At 31.6% G+C, this 26,523-nt stretch overlaps 1 protein-coding gene across 2 annotated transcripts; it reads right to left on the bottom strand.

Moving 5' to 3' along the window:
- Nucleotides 1-391: 391 nt before the first annotated feature.
- Nucleotides 392-26,275, bottom strand: LOC123707489. Of its 2 annotated transcripts, XM_045657580.1 has the most exons (8): nucleotides 25,836-26,275; nucleotides 25,201-25,390; nucleotides 24,893-24,931; nucleotides 15,114-15,224; nucleotides 3,081-3,245; nucleotides 2,550-2,641; nucleotides 1,998-2,145; nucleotides 392-1,767 (listed from the first exon to the last, which is right to left on the bottom strand). In XM_045657580.1, exons 2-8 carry the CDS (start codon nucleotides 25,310-25,312, stop codon nucleotides 1,487-1,489), a joined length of 948 nt encoding a protein of 315 aa, XP_045513536.1. In that variant the 5' UTR covers nucleotides 25,313-25,390; nucleotides 25,836-26,275; the 3' UTR covers nucleotides 392-1,486. The 2 variants fall into 2 exon arrangements, with proteins under 2 accessions (XP_045513536.1, XP_045513544.1); XM_045657588.1 differs by lacking the exon at nucleotides 24,893-24,931.
- Between the last annotated feature and the right edge of the window lie 248 nt (nucleotides 26,276-26,523).

The raw sequence follows: 26,523 nt of genomic DNA, 5'->3' as shown, positions 1-26,523 counted from the left end.
ACAACGTAATTAGTAATAGTAATCTGGTCAAATACTACCAGACAATATCTGTAAACATTACAATTTCTAAATTTATTTGTTTTCACTCCGTCTTTATTACATGTAACATCAAAATCACTAAAAATATTGCAATAAAATATTAAATTCAGTATATAAAATTCTTATCACCCTAACACTATGTGCCGCAATATGTACAAAACAGAACTTTGTTCAAGCAAATATACAAAAATGTATGAAAATTTAAATATCAAAATGTTCAGTAAGTATGAAAAATTTTAATAACAAAGAAAAATATAAAATGTATTTATGTTCAAAGTGCTTAAAGTCTGTAAAATATACATTTTAAACTTCATTGTTAATATGAACAATAATAATTTTTAATAATAATATCTTTAAAATATTGCATGATAAAAGATATACCATAAAACATGTAAAATATAAATTGGAACTAATAACAAGACATTCATAAATAAAACATTTCAGGACTTATTACATTCATGAAAGACAAATTTATGCTCTTCGAAAGAAAATGTCTTACTTATTATACTTATCTCAAGACTAGATTAAAACTTGAGAATCCTTTATAAGAAAAAAAAAATTACATACTTTTAAATAAATTTAGAAACTGAAGTCGGGTGACTTATTCTAAGTCCTTAGTGTGTTATATTTGCAACTAATAATACTTGTGCAATATAGATTGTGATGGTGTTTTAAATACATCTAAAATAATTTTATAAACATACTGTTAACCTGATTATATTCATAACAAAAAAATCAGACCAATTTTACCATTATAACTAGTACTCATTTATCTCTTTTTATCACAGTGTAAACACAAATTGACAGAAAGAGACAAAATATTCAATATGATTAATTTTGTTTTTTTAATATTGAACATATATATTGTGTCTACTTTACTTTTAGATACCTACATGAGTGGTTAAAACAACATTCAATAGATGTTTAGGGCTTTTAGTTGGTTCATACATAAAATCATAATCTATATGTTACTGACTCTAAAATACAAAAGTTAAAAAGATTTACAAGAGATTCATGGTTCTTAAAAAAATATTAGTTATAGACATCAAGTTAAACATTTAATTTAGACAGGCATACTCAGAGTCACCCTTAAGAATATTTAAACTTGAGGTTGACTCTGCTGCATACTTCCTTAACTATAGTTAACTAATCGGGCTTTAAACATAGCTTGTATGTTTTTTTAGATACAGAAACTGTATATTAATCTACATTTATAGATAATACAATAGACAAGTGTCCAAGTATATTTATCTTACACTTAAAAATTATTCTAGATTGCTTTATATATGGTGTAGAAAATTCCAAATAAAAATCTTACATTGGTATAAAGTCAATTTAAACATTTCTGGTGGAAATAAAAAATATTCACATTCTGGAATAAACCATTAATGTTTCCTTTCGGAATAAGTGTGGAACAACTTCTTCCTCTTGGAATACAACGTTCCACTTACACCTCAGTACTGTGCGTCTGTATTCTGACTTTCTTCTGGCTGCCATTACGGTTGAGAGGTGGGGAATTCCCCGAATACCCTGGGTTTTGGATACCCATCCCGCCCGGTTCTCCTTCCCTGGGTCTGGGTTTCTTCAAAGATGACCTCAGCGGCGACCTAGTAATTGTGCTGGCGTCTGAGAGGCCAGTTAAGGTGGTGGCCGTGGTATTCATGGAGGCCACGCTACCGTGACCGTTTGTGGTGTACGGTTTGCCTGACGCGTCTGTCATTGATATGCCTGGAAATAAATTGTTTATGAATATACTGTGTTAGGGGCCGTTCTAGTATTATGTAAGCAGATTTACTGGAAATATATTAGTTTAAAAATATAGGAAGTTGGGAGTTATGAGTCTTTATTATAAAACTAAATCGAGCCTTACGCAAAGAAATCTGTAATTATACCACAATTAAAATTGTAATGAATTTATACACCGAACAGGACGAAATTAATTATTTAAAAAATCTCACCTCTTCCTTCCTTAAACCCTGGATTATTAATGGTGGTGGCATTAGTTTCACCAAGTGGGTTTGTGGGATCGCCACCTTCTCTCCGCGAAAATAACGTGTCATATACCGACATTATAAACAATATCGAATTTACAACGATGCATACTATCTGCAATTTAAAAATCCCAAATTTCATTAATCGCACTAAAAGCCTTAATAAAAAAAAACAATGGCGCTACAACCTTTTTAGGTCTCGTCAAATTTCTGTATCTGTTTCATGATCATTTGTTAATTTAATAGGCAAGTAGGTGATCAGCCTTCTGTGCCTGACACACGCCGTTGAGTTTTTGGGTTTAAGGCAAACCGATTTCCTCGCGATGTTTTTCCTTCACCGTTTGAGCGAATGTTAAATGCGCATATAGACAGAAAGTGATTTGGTGCACAGCCGGGGATCGAACCTAAGACCTCAGGGATGAGAGTCTTAGACTTACAAGCCTTTCTTAAAAATTAAAGGTAAAATTCATAAATCTAGAGTTTAAGGTTATTCGACAATTATATTCATAAAGAACGCACCTGTACATAGAATGCTTCTCCTCTATAGATGTAGAAACCTCTGTCATCGCCTTGGACTGCAAATAGACCGGCCGCTGCTATTGACAATAATGCTGGGAAATTTTTTTTTAATAAGAGCGTAGCCGAGTACGTGAAACAAAAACGTCTAAAGTAATTGAACTAACTAATAGGTCAAATTTTGAATCTTATAATTACTTGTATTTATTTTGCTGTAATTTATAATTTATTGTACTTTATAAGTTGTTATAAATATTATATAAGAGTTCTTTAGTACGTCAAACAACAAGTATGCCCTGCAAATTAACCTGAATTAAAAAAAACATTATTAGATAATAACGTGACTCTAAATATAATATTTCTGATGAAAAAAAAAAACTATGTAATATTTGCCTAAACTTAGCTCGAATACACATGTTAGTTTCTCTCACTGTCATTCTCTCATATAAGTACCTATTAGTGGAACATATTAGCCCACGATTGGTAACTAAGTATCATTTATAAGTAAAGAAAATTAATGACTAATATACTCACTCGCTAATAACGCCAGCGCCAGTTTGGTCATAACAAGGTGCGTGTACTTGAAGGCGACCTTCTCCTTGGATGAGATCATGGCGAGCTGGAGTACGGACAGCACACAGAACACACCCAACACTGTCACACCTATCGCGCCCACCACACCCGCTAGGTACACGGCCGCTGGAATAAGTACAATGACAATTTAAAACATTTTGAATAATTAAAAATATTTAAGTATAAATAGGGCCTTGAGAATTTATATGGCTTAATAATACGACTCACTGTAGCAATCATTTAGTAAAGAAAATATACACAATAAATCAGAAAAAACTTTCTGTTAAATTACACTTCACTGCATCCATATTTATCATAAACACACAACATGACGTGGCGCAAAGTTCATCCCTACTTAAGATCCATTCCTGGCAACCTATAAATAGCAGAAGAATTCTCTTAAAATTTACGAGACGGCCCTTAAGGCTTCAGCCTTTATAAATCTTAGACTATAGTACATGGTTACAATTCTAACATAAATATTAGCTATCTGCTGCCAATTGAGGTTCCCTGAACGATACGACCTCCAACTATTTAAAAAAACGAGCATACTCCCGAAAAGGCCAGCAAGGCACCCACCCCCACTAACATACTATCTGGCCCTCAATCGAATAATAATATACGAAAAAATCCTAATGAAATCAGTAGAAAATATAAAATAAAATTAGTACCACGGTACTGTACAGTACACGGTTTTCTAAAAGCTGATTCAAACTCACTTTCAATATTATATCTGATTAACTTGCGTACGCAGAGTGAAGTTAGTACATACTTCATACGCTAAAGCAAATGTCTACTTGTGTTGAAAGTGAGACACTATAATAGTTAAAATAATTAAGTAATAGCTTAACCATTAGTCATATGTCCACTTCCGATTTCTGTTAACCAATTTTATAATTGCGTACTTGTGATTTCCAAATTACCATTTTTGAATTAAATAATAAAAATATTTTTATCTAGAACCCATAATGAGACAAGCAAACAAGTTAATGTAATAGAAAACTACGATTTTGGCAGTTTGCTTAACGTCATTCGATGTGATATTAATTTCATACATTTTGGTGTAAAACATTTGAAAACTTAAAATATTGCAAAAATATTCACAATTAACTTAAAAATGAACATAACAGGCTTATGGGGTATTTTTTAAAATACTTACCTAACCCAGCTTGGCATATTAAATAATTTTTAAAATACAATCGTTTTTGAGGTTTTTAATTACAAAAAAACAGATATTTCCTCTTAATACTACCGACTATATATTAATGATATATTAATCCAATTTACTGCTAATTAAATCGGCAAGCGGAATTCACACATTCAGGTCGCAAACTGTACTTCAAGGCTTTTTCACGGTAAATTAATGAATGAAACATTCAGTTACCTTACTTTAGTTCTGCTATAACATACAGTAAACAATCTCCGATAAGGACTTAGAACTAGACGTTTAAATTGAAAACGGAAATTGAATTTCTTTAGAAACGATTAGATAGGATAAGCTTTGTGTCTAGACTTAAAGAAACAAAGCCATCTTTAATTAAATGACTCGAAGAATTATTATCGATAAATGACAACATGAGCGATGCAAGGATATTAAAAGTTAGCTATACAGTGGTGTTGTTCTAACTTTACTAAGGGTGCTAGTATTTCGCCCACTGATGCATGATGTAAGGCATCATGGGACCGTCAGGGGACCTCAAATATCAGTAAATCAAAAAACTGAGCGATTAAAAAGAGTGGGGTTCTTGCCCGCTCATTAAGACCGCCTAGTCTTTCTGAATTGAATTTTGATGTGTTATATGAAGAATAAAAATATATTTATTTACCTACAGATAATTACGATACAAAATAGTTTGTCCTGTGAAACTACATTCCATTTTTAAAATCATAGGTCATTTAAACACACGACAAGGTCACCGATGACTCGGATTAAGATATTAAATTATGCGTGATGGCTGTTTACAATTGCAAGAAAAACATTTAAAAAACCCTGAACACGACACAATGGCGTGACATTGGATTGCACTGCAAACAATTGTGCTAAATAGGTGCAATTTCGTTTGTTATCTTCTCTGTATATATTATCCAATTTCATATCATTATCTGTGTTGTCTGAACTTTTTCTTTATGAAGTATGACAATTTTGACAGTGCTCTAAGGAGAAGATCGTGACTTAAAAATGGGTTTCGAGAAATAAAATTATTTTTGTTGTCAGTTCGTGACTAGCACGAAGCTTCATTTTTATCTCAATAGAATGTATTTTTTTTTAAAAATCAAGCCTTCAACGTGAAGTCAATAAAATAAATACATACATACACACATTACATACATATATCCTCGGTCATCCATTCTAATAAATAACTATTTTAACCCATTAATTAATAGAAGTAACATTAACCAAGTGTCAATATTGTTTTTTTTTATATAAAGGACCTTTCGTCAAACGTTTCGATACTAGCCTTGGGCGACCTACATTAAAAAAATATTTTTAAATCATATTTTTTTATCTACAATTTTATATTAGGAGCCCTCTACTTGTCAGCAAAAGTAAGCAAAGCTCTCACAAATAATAGTAGGTATAACGTAGGTATAGAAACATATTAATTTATAGTAGAAATCCTCGAAATGTATTTCGTTTTCAAGCATACACAATTTGTAAAAAAGGAAATTATTACTGTTGACGACATCGCCCCCTATCAAAGTCCCAAGCCCCCCCCCCCCCGTACTTACATAATACTTAAACGGCCCCTTATTACATCGATTACTTTATATTAAATATTTATAATTAAATTTTATATAGTGCGTTGTTGTTATAATCATTAGGTGTTTATAATGTGTCTATACTCTAGACCATTCTAAACCTATATAATAAGCAACATTTCTGCACGTTTCATAACGTGACTCTTAGTCATTCAACGTGCATTGTTTTCGCGTACCATTTTCCTCGAGAAAATTCGGTTTAAATTGAATTTTATGCACTATCTTATTTGTTAAGTATTTTTTTTACTAAGGATGATTATATTAATATTTCTATGTAACAAGATTATTGTATATTTTGAAGGTACTTTACAGATATTGTAAAGTATAGTGTTCGTGTTTGTTGGTGTATCTATTTCGATTTCGTCCCGGGAATAGTTTTCAATTTTTCTAGGTCTACCGCATTCTAACTGTTACAGGATCAAATAGGTGGCACTGACTATCTCATCCAGCGCGTTCAGCCCCTCACTTCTTTATTGACTCGGGTTAACAAGTCCCTCAACGGAATTAATTATAATTATATGATATGTTCTAAGAACTTCAATACGTATGAATCCTATATCTCAAATAACATCTTTCCTTAAAAAAATTGGTCCGGTCCGAATACTTTTCTTAATATCAAACTCTTTTATGAATCCGTACTCGAGTCGGATATAACATTGCAAACACCTGATTCAACGCTGTCCCATATACGGACGTAGAATCTAAACAAACATGCACCTGTTTTCGAACAATTCTATAGACATTATTTATTTAACGAAATTGCACTTAACATCTATTATACCAAGAATATTGAGCTCGACTTTTATTAAATACTAGCGGACCCGACAGACGTCCTGTGTTAACTATGAATATTGACTTCAAATTGGTATAATTAACTTTAAAAAAAATAAAAAATTTAAATATTTTATTTCATAAAAATCAGAAATAAAATGATTATTATTCTAATGCTTTAAGATTTACATCATTCTTTATTTTTCTGGCGCGTATATAAATAGTTTTGTTGGTATTCCGACACGGGAACAGGCGACATATAACTGGCCATGTGCAAAACATACACTTTCAAGATTAATGCCACAAACAATCAATTAGCGATTGCCCTGAGATTTATTTATCGACATTGCAAATTTCTCTCAAAAATATTCTTAAATTGTCTAATATTCCGCGAATTTTTCTTGATTTTTTCTTTCATAAGAATTTTTATTTCTTAAATACCTTCTCCTTACAATCAACAAAAAAGAATTCGCGAAATCGGTCCAGCCGTTCATGTATGATGCCGTGACTAAGGGAAATTGGATTTCATTTATATATATACAGATAAACAAAAACACTCACCTGTACCATAATCAAATTTGTATTTTCTGTATAAACTAAATAAAACTCAGTAGACCATTGCTCGATTTACAGCAAAATAATTATTATTATAGGTTTTAAAACCTGCTGCTTTAATGCAATGCAATGTCCTATAGGTTACGACTTTCATACAAACAAACCATTTAATACAGACAGAAATATGTTAATTATTTGTTATTATTATTATTCTTACAAAATGTATTTATATTCCTACTCGATTGTTAGGATACCTTCTTAAATTCTCATGTCATTTTCACACATGTACCTAGGTAACACTGAAAATTATTAGAAAAAACGCCTGTCATTTTTACGCGTAACAAGAGTTTTAGATTTGCCGCCAATTCACAAACAGAAATGACAACTGAAACACTACATTAGGTTACCAAAGAGTTCTAAAATTGAAATACAAAAAAAGTTTTCATTAGGAATGTTTCTAACAGTGTCACCCACGTATATCCTTTCTATAATATATTTTCATAAGTATCTGATTGTCCTCAATTTATTTCATAAAATCACAATGGTGATGAACGGCGGTTTAGTGACGCCCTAGGCACAAGTTATCATAATTTTAGCCTCATTAGAATATCATAAGAGCCTAGTTCCTAACTCATTAAAAGCGTGGGAACTAAACGTATAATGCTATAAATGGAGTGCAATTAGGTTCATCTTTAGACGAGTAAGCGACTTAAACTAGGTTCGCTACTTTCTAGTAAAAGTAAGCTTTCTCATTAACAGGAAAGAATGTTCCTAGGCGCCTGAGCTTTCTTTGTATATAGGCATTTCTTAATCGGGAGTGAACTTTTTTTTTCTATGCGCAGTGTCATATATTATATATGTAGAATTAGCAAGGCATATACACAAAGTGCCTATCAATAATTGTAGTCTCGATATTTAATATTAACGAAATGGTTAATAAATATTTTTTAGTGTTTTATGATTTTCCAATGTTCAGTGTTTTTTATGAAATTTACCGTATACAGACTTACACTATACCTATTAATTTATAAGATTAAAATGTGTTTAAAAAGATCACATATTTACAATTATTTAAAATGAATTTCGTTAACTACCAAGTTACAAATTATCACATTTAAACAAAAATTTACAAGCCAAAGGTTTCACGAGTCAGTAAAAAGATACCTCAGCAAAATTCTATTATATACTAACATAAATTATTATTTGACACTGGTAGCGATTTTAAATTACAAGCACAAACAAATATGTCATTTACGTTCAGATTCAGCTTAGCGCTAAGCACGACTTCTATACGTCATATATATCTATTGAATTTTAACATAATGGAGTCAAAGTTCTCGCAACTTTTAATTTTACCCTCCGGTTTGTCAAAAACGCATTAGACTTGACAAAAGGCAGCATGAGTTGTGAGAAAATTAATATATTGCTAGTCCCCACACTAGGTTACATATTTAAAACAGTATTTTGAGAAAAAGTAGGTTTATTTATTTTATTTTTTATTTATTTACACTACAATATAAAAAAAAATTAAACATAATTAAATCAAAAGGAGGGCAACCGGCGGCCTTATCGCTTACGAGCGATCACTTCCAGGCAACCACTGTGAGTAAAGGAAAAAATAAAAATGTATTAAATTACATAAGATAGGCAAGTAGTGTAAAAATACATGTTATACACATTTATTAAGACAAAACTAAACAGGAACAAAAAAAGCAAACTAAAGTTACACTTAGTGTTACAACTAACCAAACACAAATCTTATAAGACATTAAGTATGTGTGAATGAGTGTGTTCATGTGGGTGCGTGCATGTTTTTGCGTGTAGAGCTAAGAATTGTTGACATGCGCTGTTTCCTTTTAGTTTTTGGTACCTCGGAGACATTTTACATAGATATTTATAAAATACGATAGTGCAGTCTAGTAACCGCATTTAATCTTGAACAAATTGATTTCAATACGTGACTTTCCAATTTACACAGAAAAAATAAATATTACTAGACATTCCTAGACGAGTGAAAGTATGGAGGATCGGTTTAGCATAATCGATGAACGATTTTAATCTATCAATACTTTTCCATCCTTATAAAATTCAGTCTAATTGCATCGATAAAAAAAAACTCATCTGTCTGTTTTTGTCACAGCGTAAACACAATTTGACAGAAAGAGACAAAAGAGTACACTTTTTACGCTTACACCTGTATCTAAAATACATATCTGCGTCTATTTCAGTAATTATTTGAGAACAGAGGCTTTACTTAGTGAACCAATTAAAGTTTTTTAACGTAACTCCTATTGAAAATATTCTACATTGTTTCCAGATCGCTTTAAATGGAGGCTAGACTTAAGAGAAGAATAATGTTCTGCAGGTCGTTTCGTTCTCGATTGGTACTAGACTAATGACTTAATCCAGCAGCAAAAAATATTTCAATCTCAAGGTCAATGATAAAATCTTATTGACCCTTGATAAAGCAATAAAAGTTTATATTAATTTGTTCTTTACGAAAGTAGTCCGTGTGAAATGTTGTAATTGGTATGCCTCACAGTACGAAATTCAGTACATACATTGTTTCATTATTCCTATTTGTTTCCGGTATTGCAGTAGACTATAGGTTTAATTAAAAACGCACGAAAAATTAACGCTTTGATACCTATTTTGAATCATTTAATCATGCTACATACGTATAATTTTAATTTACAATGTTTATAACCTACATAGTAATAATAAAAAGTAATTTAAAAAGTTTGGACCCCTATGGCAGTGTACCTTAACCCTGGCAGCATTTCCTCGTTGTATTGCGATACTTATTCGAAGAGATTCGAAGACTTTAATAACAAAAATATATAATAACGATAACAATGATAGTAATAATTCTATTACAATTAATGAAATTGTGTCATAATCTTAGTAGTAATAAGGTAAAATGAAATAATTGTATTATTTGTATTCATTTGTCTATGATAATAAGAGCCTTTTGTTAAACTTTATCTTCTCAATTTCTGTAAACTTGCTTATTTTAGATAATTTTTCGAAAAATAAGGTCATAAAGAATTTTCACTTCTCACCTGTGTACACTAGTACACGCTTACATTTTTTATTTTTTTAGGTTAGCATTATTGATCTTAATATAAGAATATTATCTTATTCAACGTGTCTTTAGAATTAATGGGTCACTGGGAGTACCCGAGCCAAGCACGTAAGGAGTCCAAAATTAGACCCATAAAACTCTCATCTGACTAGAAATTAATCAATTTCATAGTAGTATTATTTCTGTTTTTAAGTTAGCTTAGTATCAGATTTAAAATATCAATGAATCTCTCTCTATTTCTAAAACATTACGGGAATAATGGCTAATAGTGAGCGGTAGAAGCCGTACTGGGTTTAAGATGTTAAATAAAATAATCACGATTCTTGCTGGTCGTGACTTAGAGCACCATCTTCAAAAAGGATAACTATTTACTCTAATAAATCACGAAACTTTATACCTAGAGAGCGTAACTGCCAGATAAAGTTATGTATTAACGGTATTATGAAATTTATTGGTTCTTTCAAGTTTCATTATAAAACTGTATATTCCATACCTCGAATAGCTATTGAACCTTGTCTTCATTATATGCCATTTATTATATGTGAACCCCGAACGACCCGAACCACGAACCCCGTGAACTTCGTTTCTCCGTACTGTGACTTTACTTAGCCTTTTTAGTACATACGAACATGGAACATGTTACTATGCTACCCCAGAGATGGTTCGTTTTTCCGGAATGAATGAACAATTTTGTCTAAAACATTAAAATTTAGGGGTGGACCGACCTTTGACATTTAGGGGGTTGATTGAATTTAGGGGTGGAATGAAAATAGATGTTGTCCGATTCGCGAGTTTAAATACAAACACTTGCGACAAGAGAATTTTATATAATATGACAAAAAAAATTAATTAATAGAATAATTGTACAAATACGCCAACGATTTGTTTTCTAATACACGCACAAATGTTAATTTTAATTTCTTCAACAGATATGAATTGTTATCACATTAAAAAATTGGTTTTTAGTTCAAAGATCAGACAACATACCGTTTATATTGACCAAAATCAAAGGTCCCGGCTGAATTCTATTGTACTAGGTACTTAACGTCATCGGCTGTTCCTATCGGTTTTACGACCAAATATGAGTAGTCCCTTCGATGTCGTTCTAACAGATTTTGACTGTACTTTTAAAACACAAAAACTAATTACTTAAAAAAACAATTTATATTTACCAAATCACCACCAAGTTTCAGTAGCACGAAACACACCGCTTTCAGTAGTTTCACTAAAATATTTCCGTTTAGGAGCACTTCACCACTCGTATCGTTGACTTAACAAAAAAGCAATTATGTAACTCCACTCGGCTTGTTAGGCCATCGACAAGGTGGCGAAAATACTGACGTGCAAACCTATCCCTAATATACTCGTGTTAACGTTAAATTAATGTGATGAGGTAATGAAATTGTTCTAATCAAGAATATGTTTATATTAATTAAAACGCATTAACCCATAGACAATTGAACGCTCGCTCATTAAATTGTTTAAAAAAAATCCCCGAAACTTCAGCGCTTTCGATAAATGAGAATGTATGTGTGAAATTGTTCTAATCAAGAATAATTTTATATTAATTAAAACGCATTAATTAATATAAAACCACGACCCACGACCGCAAGGATAAGGGACGCACGCTGAAGCCACTAAGCCAACACTTATCTGTACGTACAGTACGTATATACACGTCACAATATGTAGCTGGAATATATATCAAAATAAGTACTTCTTCTATATTCTATAAAATTTCGTGTAAATACAAATTACATAATTCCCTTGCCAACATCTAATATAGCTAAATAAAATACAAATGTAGGGTGTGTGAAATGTTACAGCACGCAACTGTCGAGTATAATCAAGGTGCTAATTAATATTGTATTGTCATGTTTCTAGAGGTTTCTATAAACATAACAAAAAACATCATACAAGGGCCATGGAAACCTTGCGTAGGCAAAGATTTACACATATCAAACATGGCCTTATAATATCTTAAAATTAAAATGACTCGAGAAGGCTGGACAAATCTTCACGGTTTTTGATTTATTGTATAGCAGAATCGTAACTTTTGGATAGTTGACGAAAACCATATTTAAAAAAATGTCCAATAAAAAATATCCATTTTGGGTTTTGTAAGTCAAACATTTAATATTCATCACGTCAATACGCTAATCGAATTAGAATGGTTTTAAATCGACAAGATATATCCACATTGGTTTCATATATTGGTTTTAAAATATTAATGCGTGCGTTCTTAAATTTATTTTGTATAACCTAAGGAAATAAGCTACTTAAATAAACAGCATTTTTTTATTATCTTAATGATCCTAATATTTATTTGGTATTCATTGTATTACTTTCATAAAATCTTAAATTAAGTTTAGCTAATCTGTAACACGACATTCATTAACTGTTAGGCGGTATGCAGTTCGCCAGGTTATCCAGATTACTGTCCATTTTCCATTTATAACAATTTAAAACAGGTAAATGCTTGTCCTTTGTCTTGCAAACATGTTCAGCCCGGGTCACGCTTATTAATTATAGTTAGAATATTGATTATTGTATCAATTAGTAGGTATTAAAAATTCAACGAGCAACCAAACTAAATCCCTTTACTCGCTTAGACATACGCTAAGACACTGTTGAATTACAAATTTGAAAATCAATAAAGAACAAAGGAATTTCACCTATAGTTTCCTTTATAGCGCCTTCCTGTAGGAAGGCGTATCCTTCCGTGATAATACAACATTTAGCCTTCAATAACGATGTTTCGTTCAGGAATAAGCAAAAAAGCGAAACTAGGTTAAATGACTTTGTATTGGGTTACGTACACATTCATTCATCGTGGTTAAAGCTTTTTATTGGCATAGATTCTGTAATATTTTTAAGTTTTTAAAATACAGATTATGGAGACACAGCTGCTTTCAAAGAGTTTTATTGATTTATATTATGAAACGCAAATTAGGTTAATAAAAACTAGCGTTTAATAAAATTTCCAATCGACATGTTTTTCTATTACAACAGATTATCTTACATCTATAGAAAAATATTACATTGTACAAACATGTACAAAATATCTATTGCTAGCTAAATTTTGCTTTATTCTTACTTCCTAATTGAAGAACAACTCTTGTCAAAAAAACGAAACTAATATTTTGTTGTATATGCTTAAGATTAATGTTCTCTATCGATACAAAGAAGGAATCGAAAAAGTGCTTTGGTCACGAGATATAACTAGAAAATCAATGTATGGCTATTGGAAAACAACACACATCAAAGTACTTATTCGAATGAAAGCGAGGAATGTAGTTTTTTCAAAAATTGGAACGCAGTTATTGTATCTACAATATCTTACAATTCTAAATTCTTTAATTTATAGCACGTGCATACGCAATGAAGTCATAGTTAAACGCGTTTATTAAAAATTAAAAGCATTCATTCAATAGAAACTATCATTCGATCGAAGCTAATGACAAAATAAAAGAGATTTATTGTATTCAGTCTGCTCGCTTTATTTTCGGCATCGTAAATGTGTCTGTCTTATAGGTCAACGTAAAACAGTGAGTCGATTATGATCCCTTAAATAAAATGGAAATAATATAAAATCTTGGGAAGCGTCCTATTTTAAAAAAAATATCTAAAAATATTACAGGTCAACTGTCAACTAATTTTTTGTAAAATTTATGTTTACCGTGGTTGTCATGGATTTTAGAATATATAGTGTAACTTATTCTATATAAAAGGCATTATAAATGTAGCATACTTTAATAAACAAATAAAAGCCGCTACGTATCAGCTAGTATGTATTTCAATGCTTTTAGATACCTAATATTATACAAAACACGAGATAAAATAATTAAGACAGACGTATAAAAGGGAAAAAATGTCTACGAGAAAATTATCTGGTCGCAAGGTTCTCGAGCAATAATATTTTTTAAATAAAAAGTGAAGTCTTCAAAGCTTTCAAGAAAATCATTTCAATTTCTCCACACAATTTCAGCCAGTATCCGTGCTTTAAACATTTTAATTCGTTTCAAGGGCGTTCTCAATCGGTTGTAAATACAGAATCATCGATTAGGCTCACCGATGCTTTTATCTGACAGTTAGTTTATTTAGACAGAAAATGTTTTGTATACAGCCACAAAATTAGACTCTTGATTAACGATTAACGAGAAAAATATGTTTTTAAAGAATTTGTTTTTTTTAGGCTATATTTTCATATAACTATAATTTCAGATATTTTTTTCTAACTATATATTAATAGCAGTATTTTCCTAGTGGATGAACCGAGTATCGAACTTACGACCTTACGACTGTATATCAATGTGCGCATTTAACATTCGCTCGAACGGTGAAGTAAAACATTGTGAGAAAACAGGTTTGCCTTAGACCCAAAAACTCAACGGCGTGTGTCATAATTTATTATGATAAAATTTTTATTATATTTATGTTTTATAATACCTTTATGTTTTTTAAAAAATATATTTTGATTGGTTCAGATAATATTGTTTTTTTTATTTTTTTTATTTATGAATATAAGTATAAATTTGATAAATTTTTGTAATATAAGTTATATATTAGGGTGTGATATAATTTCTTTTGGTTTAATTTTATTGAGAATTTGAATTTGTTCTTTAATAATTATAGCTAGAGAAAATTTAATAAAAATAAAATATTATATAAATTTATATAATATTTTATTTTTATTAAATTTTCTCTAGCTATAATACCACCAACTACTTGCCCATTAGATTAACAAATGATCGTGAAATAGATACAGAAAGACGAGGGCCAGACCTAAGTTATTTTTACTTTTTATTTCTATAAAGACTCACTTGTCGGCCGGAACTTGGATACGTCGTTGCCACATTTCTCCCTGTTGTAGAGCAGTTTCTTGCAGACACGCCATGGTCCGAAGTAACCGTTGTCGAAGTTTGGATTCTCCACTGCAAAGAAAAGAAAACTAAATTGTAACTTACACTAATGTGTGTTTAATAAAGTAATTAGTGTATTGTCTTTTGTTAACATAGCTACACATTGAAAGAAAACACTTTTTTACCGTTTTGAAGCTATGTATTATTATAAGCTTATAATTATTTTACACAATTTTAAATTTAAATTATTACGACGTATCACGTGCTTTACAGCGGTCACGGTTTATAATAATACACAGTTTCAATCCGGTAAAAAAGTGTTTTCTTTCAAAGTTATTAGTGTCTATGGGCACACGATGGAGGTTTTCAATCCAATTCGATCAGAAGGTATGTAAGTCACAAAGATCTTGTAAATGAGAATATAGTCCATTTATTTAGACGCACTTGGACTATTTAAACAGCTATGTTTGTAAGTATTGATAATGTATAAGGCTTTTATATTAACTTGTACCTATTATTAAAAAAATTACTTTTTAAAGTTAAGTATAAGATTCCAGACTAAGGGTCTGTTTCAGATTGTACGGATAAGTTCATAATAAGCTATTTATTACTTATTGGTAGGATAAACACTATCGTTGCGTTTCACGACGGATAACGCTATTCGTAACTAAAGTCCATTGTAAGTTATGAGTCCGATAAAACGCGAAGTTTCTTATTCGGAACTTTTATCTTCCAAATAATTTATGTGTTGCATAGATATTCGGTACTTTATCCATACATTGTGAAACAGACGATAAGCTAAGTATGACCAATACGTATGAGATTTTGACTTATGAGTCAAAGTTTGAGAAACATCCCCTTTTAGAATCTCACCTATTAATAAGACGACAAAAGTTCCCGATATGAGAACTACATAATTCTAAATTCCGCACATGGTGTGTTCATTTGTTTATTCACAAAAAATAGGATGTTGATTAGACCAACTGTTATATGATAAAAAATATAACGGATACACTTGAACCCATATAACTGTAGCAAGTTTCTTTATCTGTGAGATGGCAACGCTACAGAAACAAATGTTTGTCAAACATCGCATTGATAATGTTTTACAATTAGTTATTTCGCAATTGCATATCCAATTTTATGTTTAGCTCGTAACGTGTGTTTAATTGCATCGAACAAAACATTGTTTGAAATGCATTCTACGCAAGAAGTTTGCGATAAAATTTCACTAAATATTCGTGTACGTAAATACGGAAATCAATTTTTGACAGTGGTATACGTTTCGTACCATTTGTATAATAAACGAATTATATTCGAACGATGTATACGTCAAAATACTCTCAGGGATACTTCTGAAGTTTTACATACAAGTCTATCATTACTATTTGTAGCCATTAGGGCGACTGAAGACTGATACCCAAATGATCCTTGACTGATGATTAAGAAAACGATGTGTCCACGCCATTGCTATACAAAATTACAATAGAACAATTACTGTAAAATTATTGCATGCAATCAATGACTCAGCTATGCTAATAAGTAGAAATTATTATTGAGGATAATTGGTTAATTGTCACGAATGTCTATTACCTATCTAAATTACTTATTTCACTGACGCAATTTGAAAAATTATAATTAAAAATAAATATAAGTTTCTTCACCGGACGTCGAGGCATAATACGAAATTCCACCTGCAATACCTCGTCGTCCGTCGTTCCTGAAGTTTTTTAAGGCAGTTCCTGCCACGCACCATCATGTGGAACGAGCCGCCGAATGAAGTATTTCCGAACCAAATCCACAACGTACTTACCTGGCATTGAGTGTCCATGGGCATCACTTAATAACAGGTGAGCTCGTTTGCCCTGTTTTATTAAATAATTAAAGGACTACATTTATTTCTCTAACCAATTAATTAATTGCTTATGAAAATTGTAACATAGTCAAAGCGCCATATTATGCTAAGATAATAGGCGACAAGAAAAAATACAACAGTAATTTGTAATAGTACTAAAGTGCTGATCGTTCTGAATCACTTACAGTTTTTTTATATATAACAGAGGACAAAGCAGTCATCTGATATTAATGCCCTATCTCAGCACGAATTTCTGTATCAGTGTATCGGGTGGACTGCGGTGCGCAGTGGAGAGCTGGAGCACTAAAGCCAGCCGGCCCGTAATAACAATTAGTTATGTAAATCAATGTAATTACAACTTTTTTTTTCAGAAATTACTTGGCTTGTGATGAAATATATCGTGTAAATATCAAAATCATGTTCTATATATACATTTTCGTCATAAAATGAATTCAAAGTGTCAAATATTGGCTATGTTTGGATTTTTTTCTGTCGAGTGAAATTATTTAAATCGTGTATCGATCTTTCAAAATGAATACATATACTACTCAACTCCACCATATATTTTTTCCATTCGCCCTAATTCAAGAAACGATGACAAAAAATAGAAAGAAACAATGTACTTTTTCGGAGTTAGTTGGCGACCGCATAAGGTCCTTAAGTGAAACCGACACCAAAAGCATTCAGAAAATAGGCCTTAGTCATTGATGCCAACTCCTGTATCCCCCCTAGACCAATTTCAAATAGGGGTATAATAATGAATTTTGATATAATATCGACATTTGAATACGACAACTGAATATATAATATCGACAAACATTAGTAATACTTTTTTATTGTACAATCGTTTGAGAGGTAATTTCAAATATGAATTAAAAATATATACATATAAATAAAATATATGTTATAGTTATTTTTAAATGAACAATATGTTTAAATTATTATATTTTCAACTTTTGTTTATTTATATTCAGTTTATCTTAAGAGAGCTGTTTCTACTTTTCTAAACATTGATATTATTTCGATCTTGGGCTATTAGTAATAGCCACGCTTAGTTTGTATTACGTTCAGTTTGTTTGAAACATCCTCTAACGAAATTTAAAAGCCTGGTCATCTTGTCAAAAATGTCCCTTAGAATCTAGTAACCTTTTAATAATAAAACATTCTAAAAAAAAACTTATTGTCATCGTATAGTGTTACACTTAAAATTTAGTGGTCAAACTCACAAGTTGGAATGGTCTTAGTAGAGCTATCAAAATGACGGACAAACTAGTTACAATACATGCACTGCTAATTACCATCGGCACGTAAAGGGACCACATTTGCACCTAATTAACTCCTGAGTCACGTGTCAATTGTCCGACCTTGTGCACTTCATTCGCTTTCTTACTCATATCGTTTTTAATTGCCCTATTGTTTGTGATAACTATTCTGTGCTTTAATCTCAATCATGAAAATATCGTTTAAGCTGAATAGGAAATCTAGCCATCAGTGTTATCTATACGAGAAAGTTATATTACGATGATCTATAGTTTTAGAAGTTTTATAAACTGTTATGAAACATTATAATAACAGAGCAATGCAAAAAATACGCACTTGTCTACTCTAAAAAAAAATACGCTATAGACAATAGACAAGATTAAAAACTAATACAAAAATCGCGTATTTTTTACCTTTAATTTTTTGAGCCTTGAGAAATTCTCAGCGATATAAAAATTTTATCGTTTTCACTGGTGGTGTGGTTGTGGTTTACATTATTTTACTATTAGATATGTTCGCTTCAAACACGTACAAAATTATTTCTGAAATACACATACTAATGGAAGATCGAGGCGATCACCGAGGTTCTAGATGTATCAGTAATTAATATTTAACGAGCAAACATATTAACATAGAAGTATGTCAATGGAGTTGCAATCGATTTTTCAGTAATGACTCATAAAAATCCCAATCAATAATTGCATTCAGAGCACGATAAACAACAATTGACTCAATTCAAAAGGTTAATTTCAGACAAACAAAAATTTTATACCAGTGCAAATTGGTAAGAAAAACAAAGGAATAAAGATGCTATTTAAAACTATTTTATTTCTAGGTTATTTTATTAAAGCCAAAAACGAATCGTTTTGAAACTACTTTAAATAAGTAACTGTAATATAACAACGTTAACAAATATACTTTAAATCCAGGAGTTAGGTAATTTCTATAGGACTTTTCTTTAAATATATTGTAGTAGGTTAAGTAAACACACAGTAAAGTACGGGTACGACAGACTGTTTTTAAGATAAAATCAAAAAATTTCACTATAGTACGCAATCACGATTCAAAATTATTGATAATCGTAATCTTACGCAAGTGACAATGAATGGATCGAAATGACGCAGTGATGCCAACTCCTACAAAATGTTCCCCCTAGAACCAACTTTAAATACACCTAAATATCGATTAAAAACCCGCAAAGTGTTTGTTGTACATTCGCTTTGAGGGGTTATCTCAAATATTAAAAATACATTCAAGTAATATATTTTATACTGAATTTCGATATTGGAATATTATAGCTTAACATTTCAGTTATAAACGCTTGGAGTTTATTTGGTTTAGTTTGTTGATTGGTTTCTAGGCTTAATATAAATTGTATAGAAGCGTACTGTTATGAAGAAAAAAAATGTTGTATATAGTACCCCCTAAATGAATATACCTCCTAAAATCCTCCCAGGTCATCTTGTTACCCTCTAAATTGGGAAGAAACCCCAAAGTTGGCATCACTAAAATCACTTTCGTGACGGCTCAGACTTGCAACCATTGGTTCATTACAAAACAATAACTCGTAAAGTGCAAGACGATAATTTTAACGATTTACAAAGCCCCCGTAAACCGATAGCCTACTTTTAAAAGAAATGCCATTATGAAACTAAACGTCAGACCTTACAATTAATTTTCACCAAGCAATATAGCGGCAATAAATTTTATTGATTAGTATTGTATCAAAACGATATTTTAAATTGCGTAGTATAAACTTAATATAATCTAGTTTATTTGAATTGTGTTATATTTGTCGCAGAGCAGTGTTGGCCTAGTGGCTTCAGCGTGCGACTCTCGTCCCTGAGGTCGTAAGTTCGATCCCCGGCTGTGCACCAATGGACTTTCTTTCTTTCTATGTGCGCATTTAACATTCGCTCGAACTGTGAAGGAAAACATCGTGAGGAAACCGGCTTGCCTTACACCAAAAAAAAAGTCGAAAGCGTGCGTCAGGCACAGAAGGCTGATCGATCACCTACTTGCCTATTAGATGAACAAATGATCATGAAATAGATACAAAAATCTGAGGCCCAGACCTAAAAAGGTTGTAGCGCCACTGATGTATTTCTTATTATTTTTTGTATATGTTTAACCAAGTTGCTTAATTAGCGGTTCAATTAACAGCCTAGCAATTTAACTAAGCGGCGCCGTTTTACTAACGGCCTGAAATATATTGAAGCCATTTGTATGATACAGTCATTATTTGGCAAAAATAAAAAAGACTAAACATGATATTAAACATATTTCTTTTAAAATTAAATTGCTTAAGTCAAATTCACATTACTATTGCCACTACACTCTTCAATTGTACTTGTTGTTATTCATGAAACTTTGGAAAACACCATCAAAGTTGTGGTTTGCCGACGCCATATTGATAGTTTGAAGAGTTTCGTTTCGAGTTTGAGAGTGGCAGAAAGTGGAACTAAATTTAAATTAACAGTCAACAGGCTAGGAAACGTCATCGATCCAAGTCATTTGCCTAGCTGATTGATCAACTGGCTGAACATCTTTCAGGCCGTTAGTTAAACGGCTAGGCTGTTAATTGAACGGCTGATTAGCCTAGTTAGTTGCGACGTATACATTTAATTCGGTACACAGTATATAGAGCATACTGCTACTATACTGCATAAGCTGGTAGGAAATGTAAATTTAGATGAATTTTTAGACGTTTAAATGATTTTACCAAAAGTAAACCTTTTTTGGCCTATTGTTAGTGATACCTATTCAGGGCTTTAACTTCGATTATGAAAAGATTGTTTGAATAAGAAATCTAGCCATCAGTGTTTTCTTTACTAGATTGCTACGACGATATAAGATTTATAAACAGTTATGAGATACAACAGTAAAATGCATAATACCGCAGTTTCAGAATAATATGCAAAAATACGTGCATAGACCATTTCCCGCAACTTTAAGTGGTCGACATTTTTACGTATTCAATCTTGTAAGAACCCCTCACAGAACTGTACATTTTCATAGTGTTCACTCTATATCTTAAAGTAAATAAACGTAATTTAATTTTTCTGACTACGCGTTCGCTTCTGACACTACATAATATTTCAGAAATAATTTTGAATCTAATCGAAGATCGAGCGATCACCGAGGTTCTAGACGAATATTTAGCTAGCATTAATATTAACATAGAAATCTGTAAAAGGTAACAACTATTGAACTGGTAGGAAATTTAAATTTAGAAGCATTTTTTGAGGCTTTCAAATTACTGTTCTACGTATAATTATAGACAAAACCATTTTTAAACGTACCTACTATATTAATTAGACTCAACAAAATATTTGCACACATATGTTAACTAAGGCCATATAGCGTTTATAATATATAAATATCATATTATTATTTCGTGATTTTTCACGCATCACGCATACGTCACGACTCACGATCGCAAACAATAAATGAAATGACCTGGCGCTTGATTTGACATTGATACGTTAGTCTTTTTGTCCCATGAATACTAAACAAAACAAAAGCTGACAAAAACAACTATCCTAAGACGTACGAGGTCGTTGGCTGTCAGAGTTGCATCGTCATGCTGCGATACGCACCAAGGCAGAACCGCATTATGGGGATCTTAATATGTAATTAATTTTAGATGCATTGGGTAATCATGGACGCGATAACCGCAAACGAACTAATTCACTACTTGATTATACACAAATGTGTTCCAAATTTAAATAACAATCACCATCGAAGCTGAGAAAGGGATTCCCGTAAGGGAAGAACGGAACTAACATCATGCTCGGCCCAATTGTCAACCTCATCTGTACGCGCGATACTAAGGCGTATTTTCGTATCGTGGTGCTCCCTTCTAGATAACGGACAAAGGGTCTGGCGGACCTAACCACACACCTGATCCAGCTACGGATTAATAAAGGCTACAGTGACCTTGAAAGAGACAGAAGGCAACGGGAAAACCACTGCTTAATATTTTCCCTAGTAGTAAGAAACCATGAATAAATCTAATAAAAGACAAGACATGCTTCACGAGATTGACGGCCAACCTCTAGAAGAGGTCCATTATAGAAGAAGAATCATCGAGGCACATTTTCATATTAATAAATTTTAACCTAACCAACTCTGTCTTAGCCGCGAATGTACAGTACCAAAACAACAGTTACACTATTGTTAAATATTATCAAACAAATCATAAACTTGTCGCTCGACGCTTGTATTGAGAATCAAAACTTCCGTTATCAAGTTCAATATTCCTTTTTGTCAGCATGTTTTTGCTGCGATAAATACGAGATACCTAAACAAAGACTTTAAAACCTGTTCTAAACGTAGATATTGGTGCATTTGACCCGCTCTCTGCAGCTATCACTGCAACTTAACTGACAGTATACAATAACAATACCTAATTGGCGACATGAGCAGTGTTTGCCTAGTGCCTCTCGTCCCTGAGGTCGTAGGTTCGATACCCGACTGTGCAACAATGGACCTCGTCTTGAGGTAATCAGCTTGTTTTAGACCCAAGTCAATGGCGTGTATCAGGTACAGGTGTCTGATCACCTGGTGTATTAGCTTGATAAGTTCATGAAATAGATTCAGAAATCTGAGGCCCAGACCTAAAAAGCGACACAGATTTATTTATATTTAAACTCAAATTTTAAATAACTTTATTCATATACTAAGAACACTTATGAACGTCAACAGAAAATATATATAAAGATGTGATGTATAAGGTGGTGTGATTTAATAAATAAACAGTGTTTTTCAATTTCAATAACTCTACTTGTTATAAGGCGATAATAACTTGAGCCAATTTTTTAACTGATAATTGAGAATTAAGAAATATGATCCCAGATTGCGTAATCACTGTCTACAATATCCGTTAAAATCTTTTATATTGAACACAAAATTTTAGTAAGTCATTTGAATATCGAACTTATAATATTGTTATTGTTTGAATTGAATATCTCGGTTACATACAAGGAATTTCAGTGACATTCCAAGTATTGTACGCTTATTTGACCTAAATTGGCGGAATTTCGTGGTATTGATACCTTGAACTTTCGATATTTTAGACAGATTTGAGAAACGTGTAAATTTAGGATGACGTTTATAATAAGGTTTGATTAGATTTAACAGAGACAACAGAAGGTCAAAGGTTAATCATAGACAACTATAACATTAGAATATCTTCAACTATTTTGAATATCCTATTAACTCTTTCTTTTTTTAAATCGCCTTGACGAGTATCTTGTTTCTGGATTGTAGTTTATAGTTAGGTGATAAATCGTCTATTAGCACATGTAAGAAGCTTAATCGATAGCCGTATTGGATGATAGATAACTAGTAGTTACAGAAAATACACACTAACGTATATGATCTCTCTTTGTTAGTAAAAGTTACTTTCCTTTAATTAATTTTTTATACTATAAACACACTTTTTTTTATAACGTTTTCAAATTGATTTATTATCGAAAGAAGCAGAGCAAATTTGCTATATGATTATAATTTTAAAATGAGATTAAAAACTAGAATGATAATTATACTTCTAAAAACTTTAAAGTGAGAATTACAATATATCACCAAAGTTAAGCGTACGGTATCTAAAAGCAACGACATAAGCAACATGGTACATCAGTACAAGTTTTGTGACAAAGGTCCCGGGGTCAACGACCTGTTTGGCGGGCGGATCACATTTTAAAATGCACCATGGAACGTGGGCGTCTTCGTTTTAAAATGCAAAAATATCGCAAAGTACAAAAACGGTTCGGGCTATTCTTAAAATTGACAATTGTATGCCTCTCTAAATAGTAATATAAAAACTATTCTTACTTCTGTGTAAATGTAAAATGTTACGCACTGTTATAAACCATTAAAATCAAAATATCGTTTAGAGCATGAACCATTTAATTATAGCAATCGCGTCAATCTACTCACGAAGGTTTAATATTAAAAAAAGCTATCAATTTCCCGTTAATCTTGAGATAGGGCTTTAGAAAGGTAAAAGTAAGACAATGTATAGAAGATTCTACCGTCCTACTTTGCTTAGGATTGTAACTTCCGTTGATAAATCCGGTTTTTTCTCGTGTTAAAAATAGATAATGTACGTGTTTAAATGTTTAACGGTCGCAGTTACGTTAATTTCTACAATTTTGCTTGCAATTTTACTATAGATGTTTTTGCACAATCAGATAATTTGCGTAAGACAAGAAAGAAGGCCATACTGGGTAACCGTAAAAAACGTCTACTTGTATATTTAGTAAAATTACTATCAAGCTACATATTTATAAGATAGGGTTTTTTTTAAACCTGGCACCCTTTTAAAAAGGATAGACTTGACATATAGAATGTCTTCATTTCTAAATAAAAAATAATATTGAGAGGTAAAATGTTTGGTTTTAAATAGCTACATAGATCTCTATTCCGTTATTTGTACAAGAAGCGATATGATGAGATAATTATGAGGAGCTTGCTGCATAACAATTCATTTTTGATGACTTTAAAAGATGTAAGCCAAACTTTTAATCAAAAAATTTTTTGTGTTACCACCATACCCAGCACCCATATTATCAAGAAAATTATTTGCAGGAGACTATGTACAATGTAGAAAGAAATTACTTACAATAATAGGACTGCAGTGAGAGTGCAATGTCAGAATCATCTGAAAGAATTAGTCAAGCTTATGTTATAATAAAAAAGTCAAATGTTCTTTAATTGTCAAGACTGTGAAGTACCTATGGTAATAAAGAGTATTTTAAGAAGTTTCAAATTAGTTTTGATATGTTATTGATGCTAAACTTGTGCTGTATGAAGTGTTAGTGAATTCATACTTAAAAAATAATGTTCAAACCAAAACTATTTAAATAGCTTACTTAGCATTTCACAGCTAATACAATTATAAAATATTTAAAAAAAGAAACTCGTACTTACAGCTATAATAATAACCCCAAGTTGGTAGTCCAATGGCAACAGCGCCTACTACAAAGCACATAAACCCAAGTATGACAACAGCTAGGGAGTATAGTGTTTTTCCCCTGGCCATGACTGCATGTCTCAGCCAAACTCATAGAACCTTCTACAGGACATCAGGAACAGTGCATGTCACTTAAGTTTTATTAATCTGCAAAATAAATTTAAGAAGTTTTATCTCTAATAATAAACTTCTTTTATTTTAGATTTTTTTGTAGATTTAATCTTCAAGTTACTTAAAGTAATTTTTCACGAAATGCTTTTGTGACAAACAATAGAGAAGGACATTTTCTGTCATGTCTATTAAATTAGATATAAAATAACATGTTAAGGCAAGTATTTATAGACTTATATAAATATTTATGGAAAAAGTGAAGGTTATTATATTTCAAATTTATAAGCAAGTAATTAAATGTTTACATCTAACATCTCTAACAGATATTGGCATTCTAATAAGACTATGTAAGTTCTACTACAAATCTTACTTGAAGAATTACTGACTATGATATTATGTATTTGTAAAATATTCATTCAAGCATGCATTTGGCATCAAGTTACCAGTAAATTACAGTTACTTAAATGGAACTTTTACTCACATTTGTCGCATTCACAAAGAAATCACACGCTGTTCACTCAAGTATACGACATTGATATTTAAATTTAAAACGTATTATCACAATAATTTCAATTGAACATTCCACTTGTTTTCACTTCACACGTTACACTACACTACCCAGTACCCACTGCGGGCATAACGCAATAGAATTACCCTTAATCAAACTACAATAAGCATTTTTGAATGTATGCACATTTTAACAAACAAAACGATCACCAAGAGACCAGTCAAACTAATAAGTTCTGGTTGAAAATTAAGGTTCTACTTTCCATGAGACAAACAGATTGTTTAAGCCGAATAAAAATTTCGCGCGTTTTTATTTACGTTTGTTAATTATTATAGAAAGTTATAACACTTTTCGTCAATAATAAGTAAAAATTTTGTAACGAAGAATACAGTTATCACGCGCAAGCAGCAAAATGAAATGAAAAACCGGATTTAAGAATAAAAATGAAAATGACGTTAACAGTTATTATATGACAATTCACTATAGTACTTTAGCTTATCTGTAACTTGTAATATGTAGACTATAAATTATTTCACTCTACGAGTAAAATTACGGAAGACGAGGTTAAGCACTCCGCTGTCCGTCCGACTCCCGTTGACAGCTCATAAAACATAGTTCACATACTGGCGATGGGGCCGATGGCTGGCCATGCGTCATACTC

Source organism: Pieris brassicae, chromosome 1 (assembly GCF_905147105.1).
Source record: "Pieris brassicae chromosome 1, ilPieBrab1.1, whole genome shotgun sequence".
Classification (NCBI taxonomy): Eukaryota; Metazoa; Arthropoda; class Insecta; order Lepidoptera; family Pieridae; genus Pieris; species Pieris brassicae.
The sequence above is the reverse complement of the archived record's forward strand: the minus strand, read 5'-3'. Positions and strand labels throughout refer to the sequence as shown.

Bases quoted from the DNA above. Each gene is read 5' to 3' on its own strand.
- LOC123707489 (XM_045657580.1), bottom strand. From the start codon at position 25,312: ATGGCCAGGGGAAAAACACTATACTCCCTAGCTGTTGTCATACTTGGG. The intron at 24,932-25,200 runs GTAAGTACGAGT...TAATTCTTTCAG, and splicing joins TTGGGGTTATTATTATAGCT to ATGATTCTGACATTGCACTC. The intron at 2,146-2,549 runs GTGCGTTCTTTA...TTTAAATTGCAG, and splicing joins GAGAAGCATTCTATGTACAG to ATAGTATGCATCGTTGTAAA.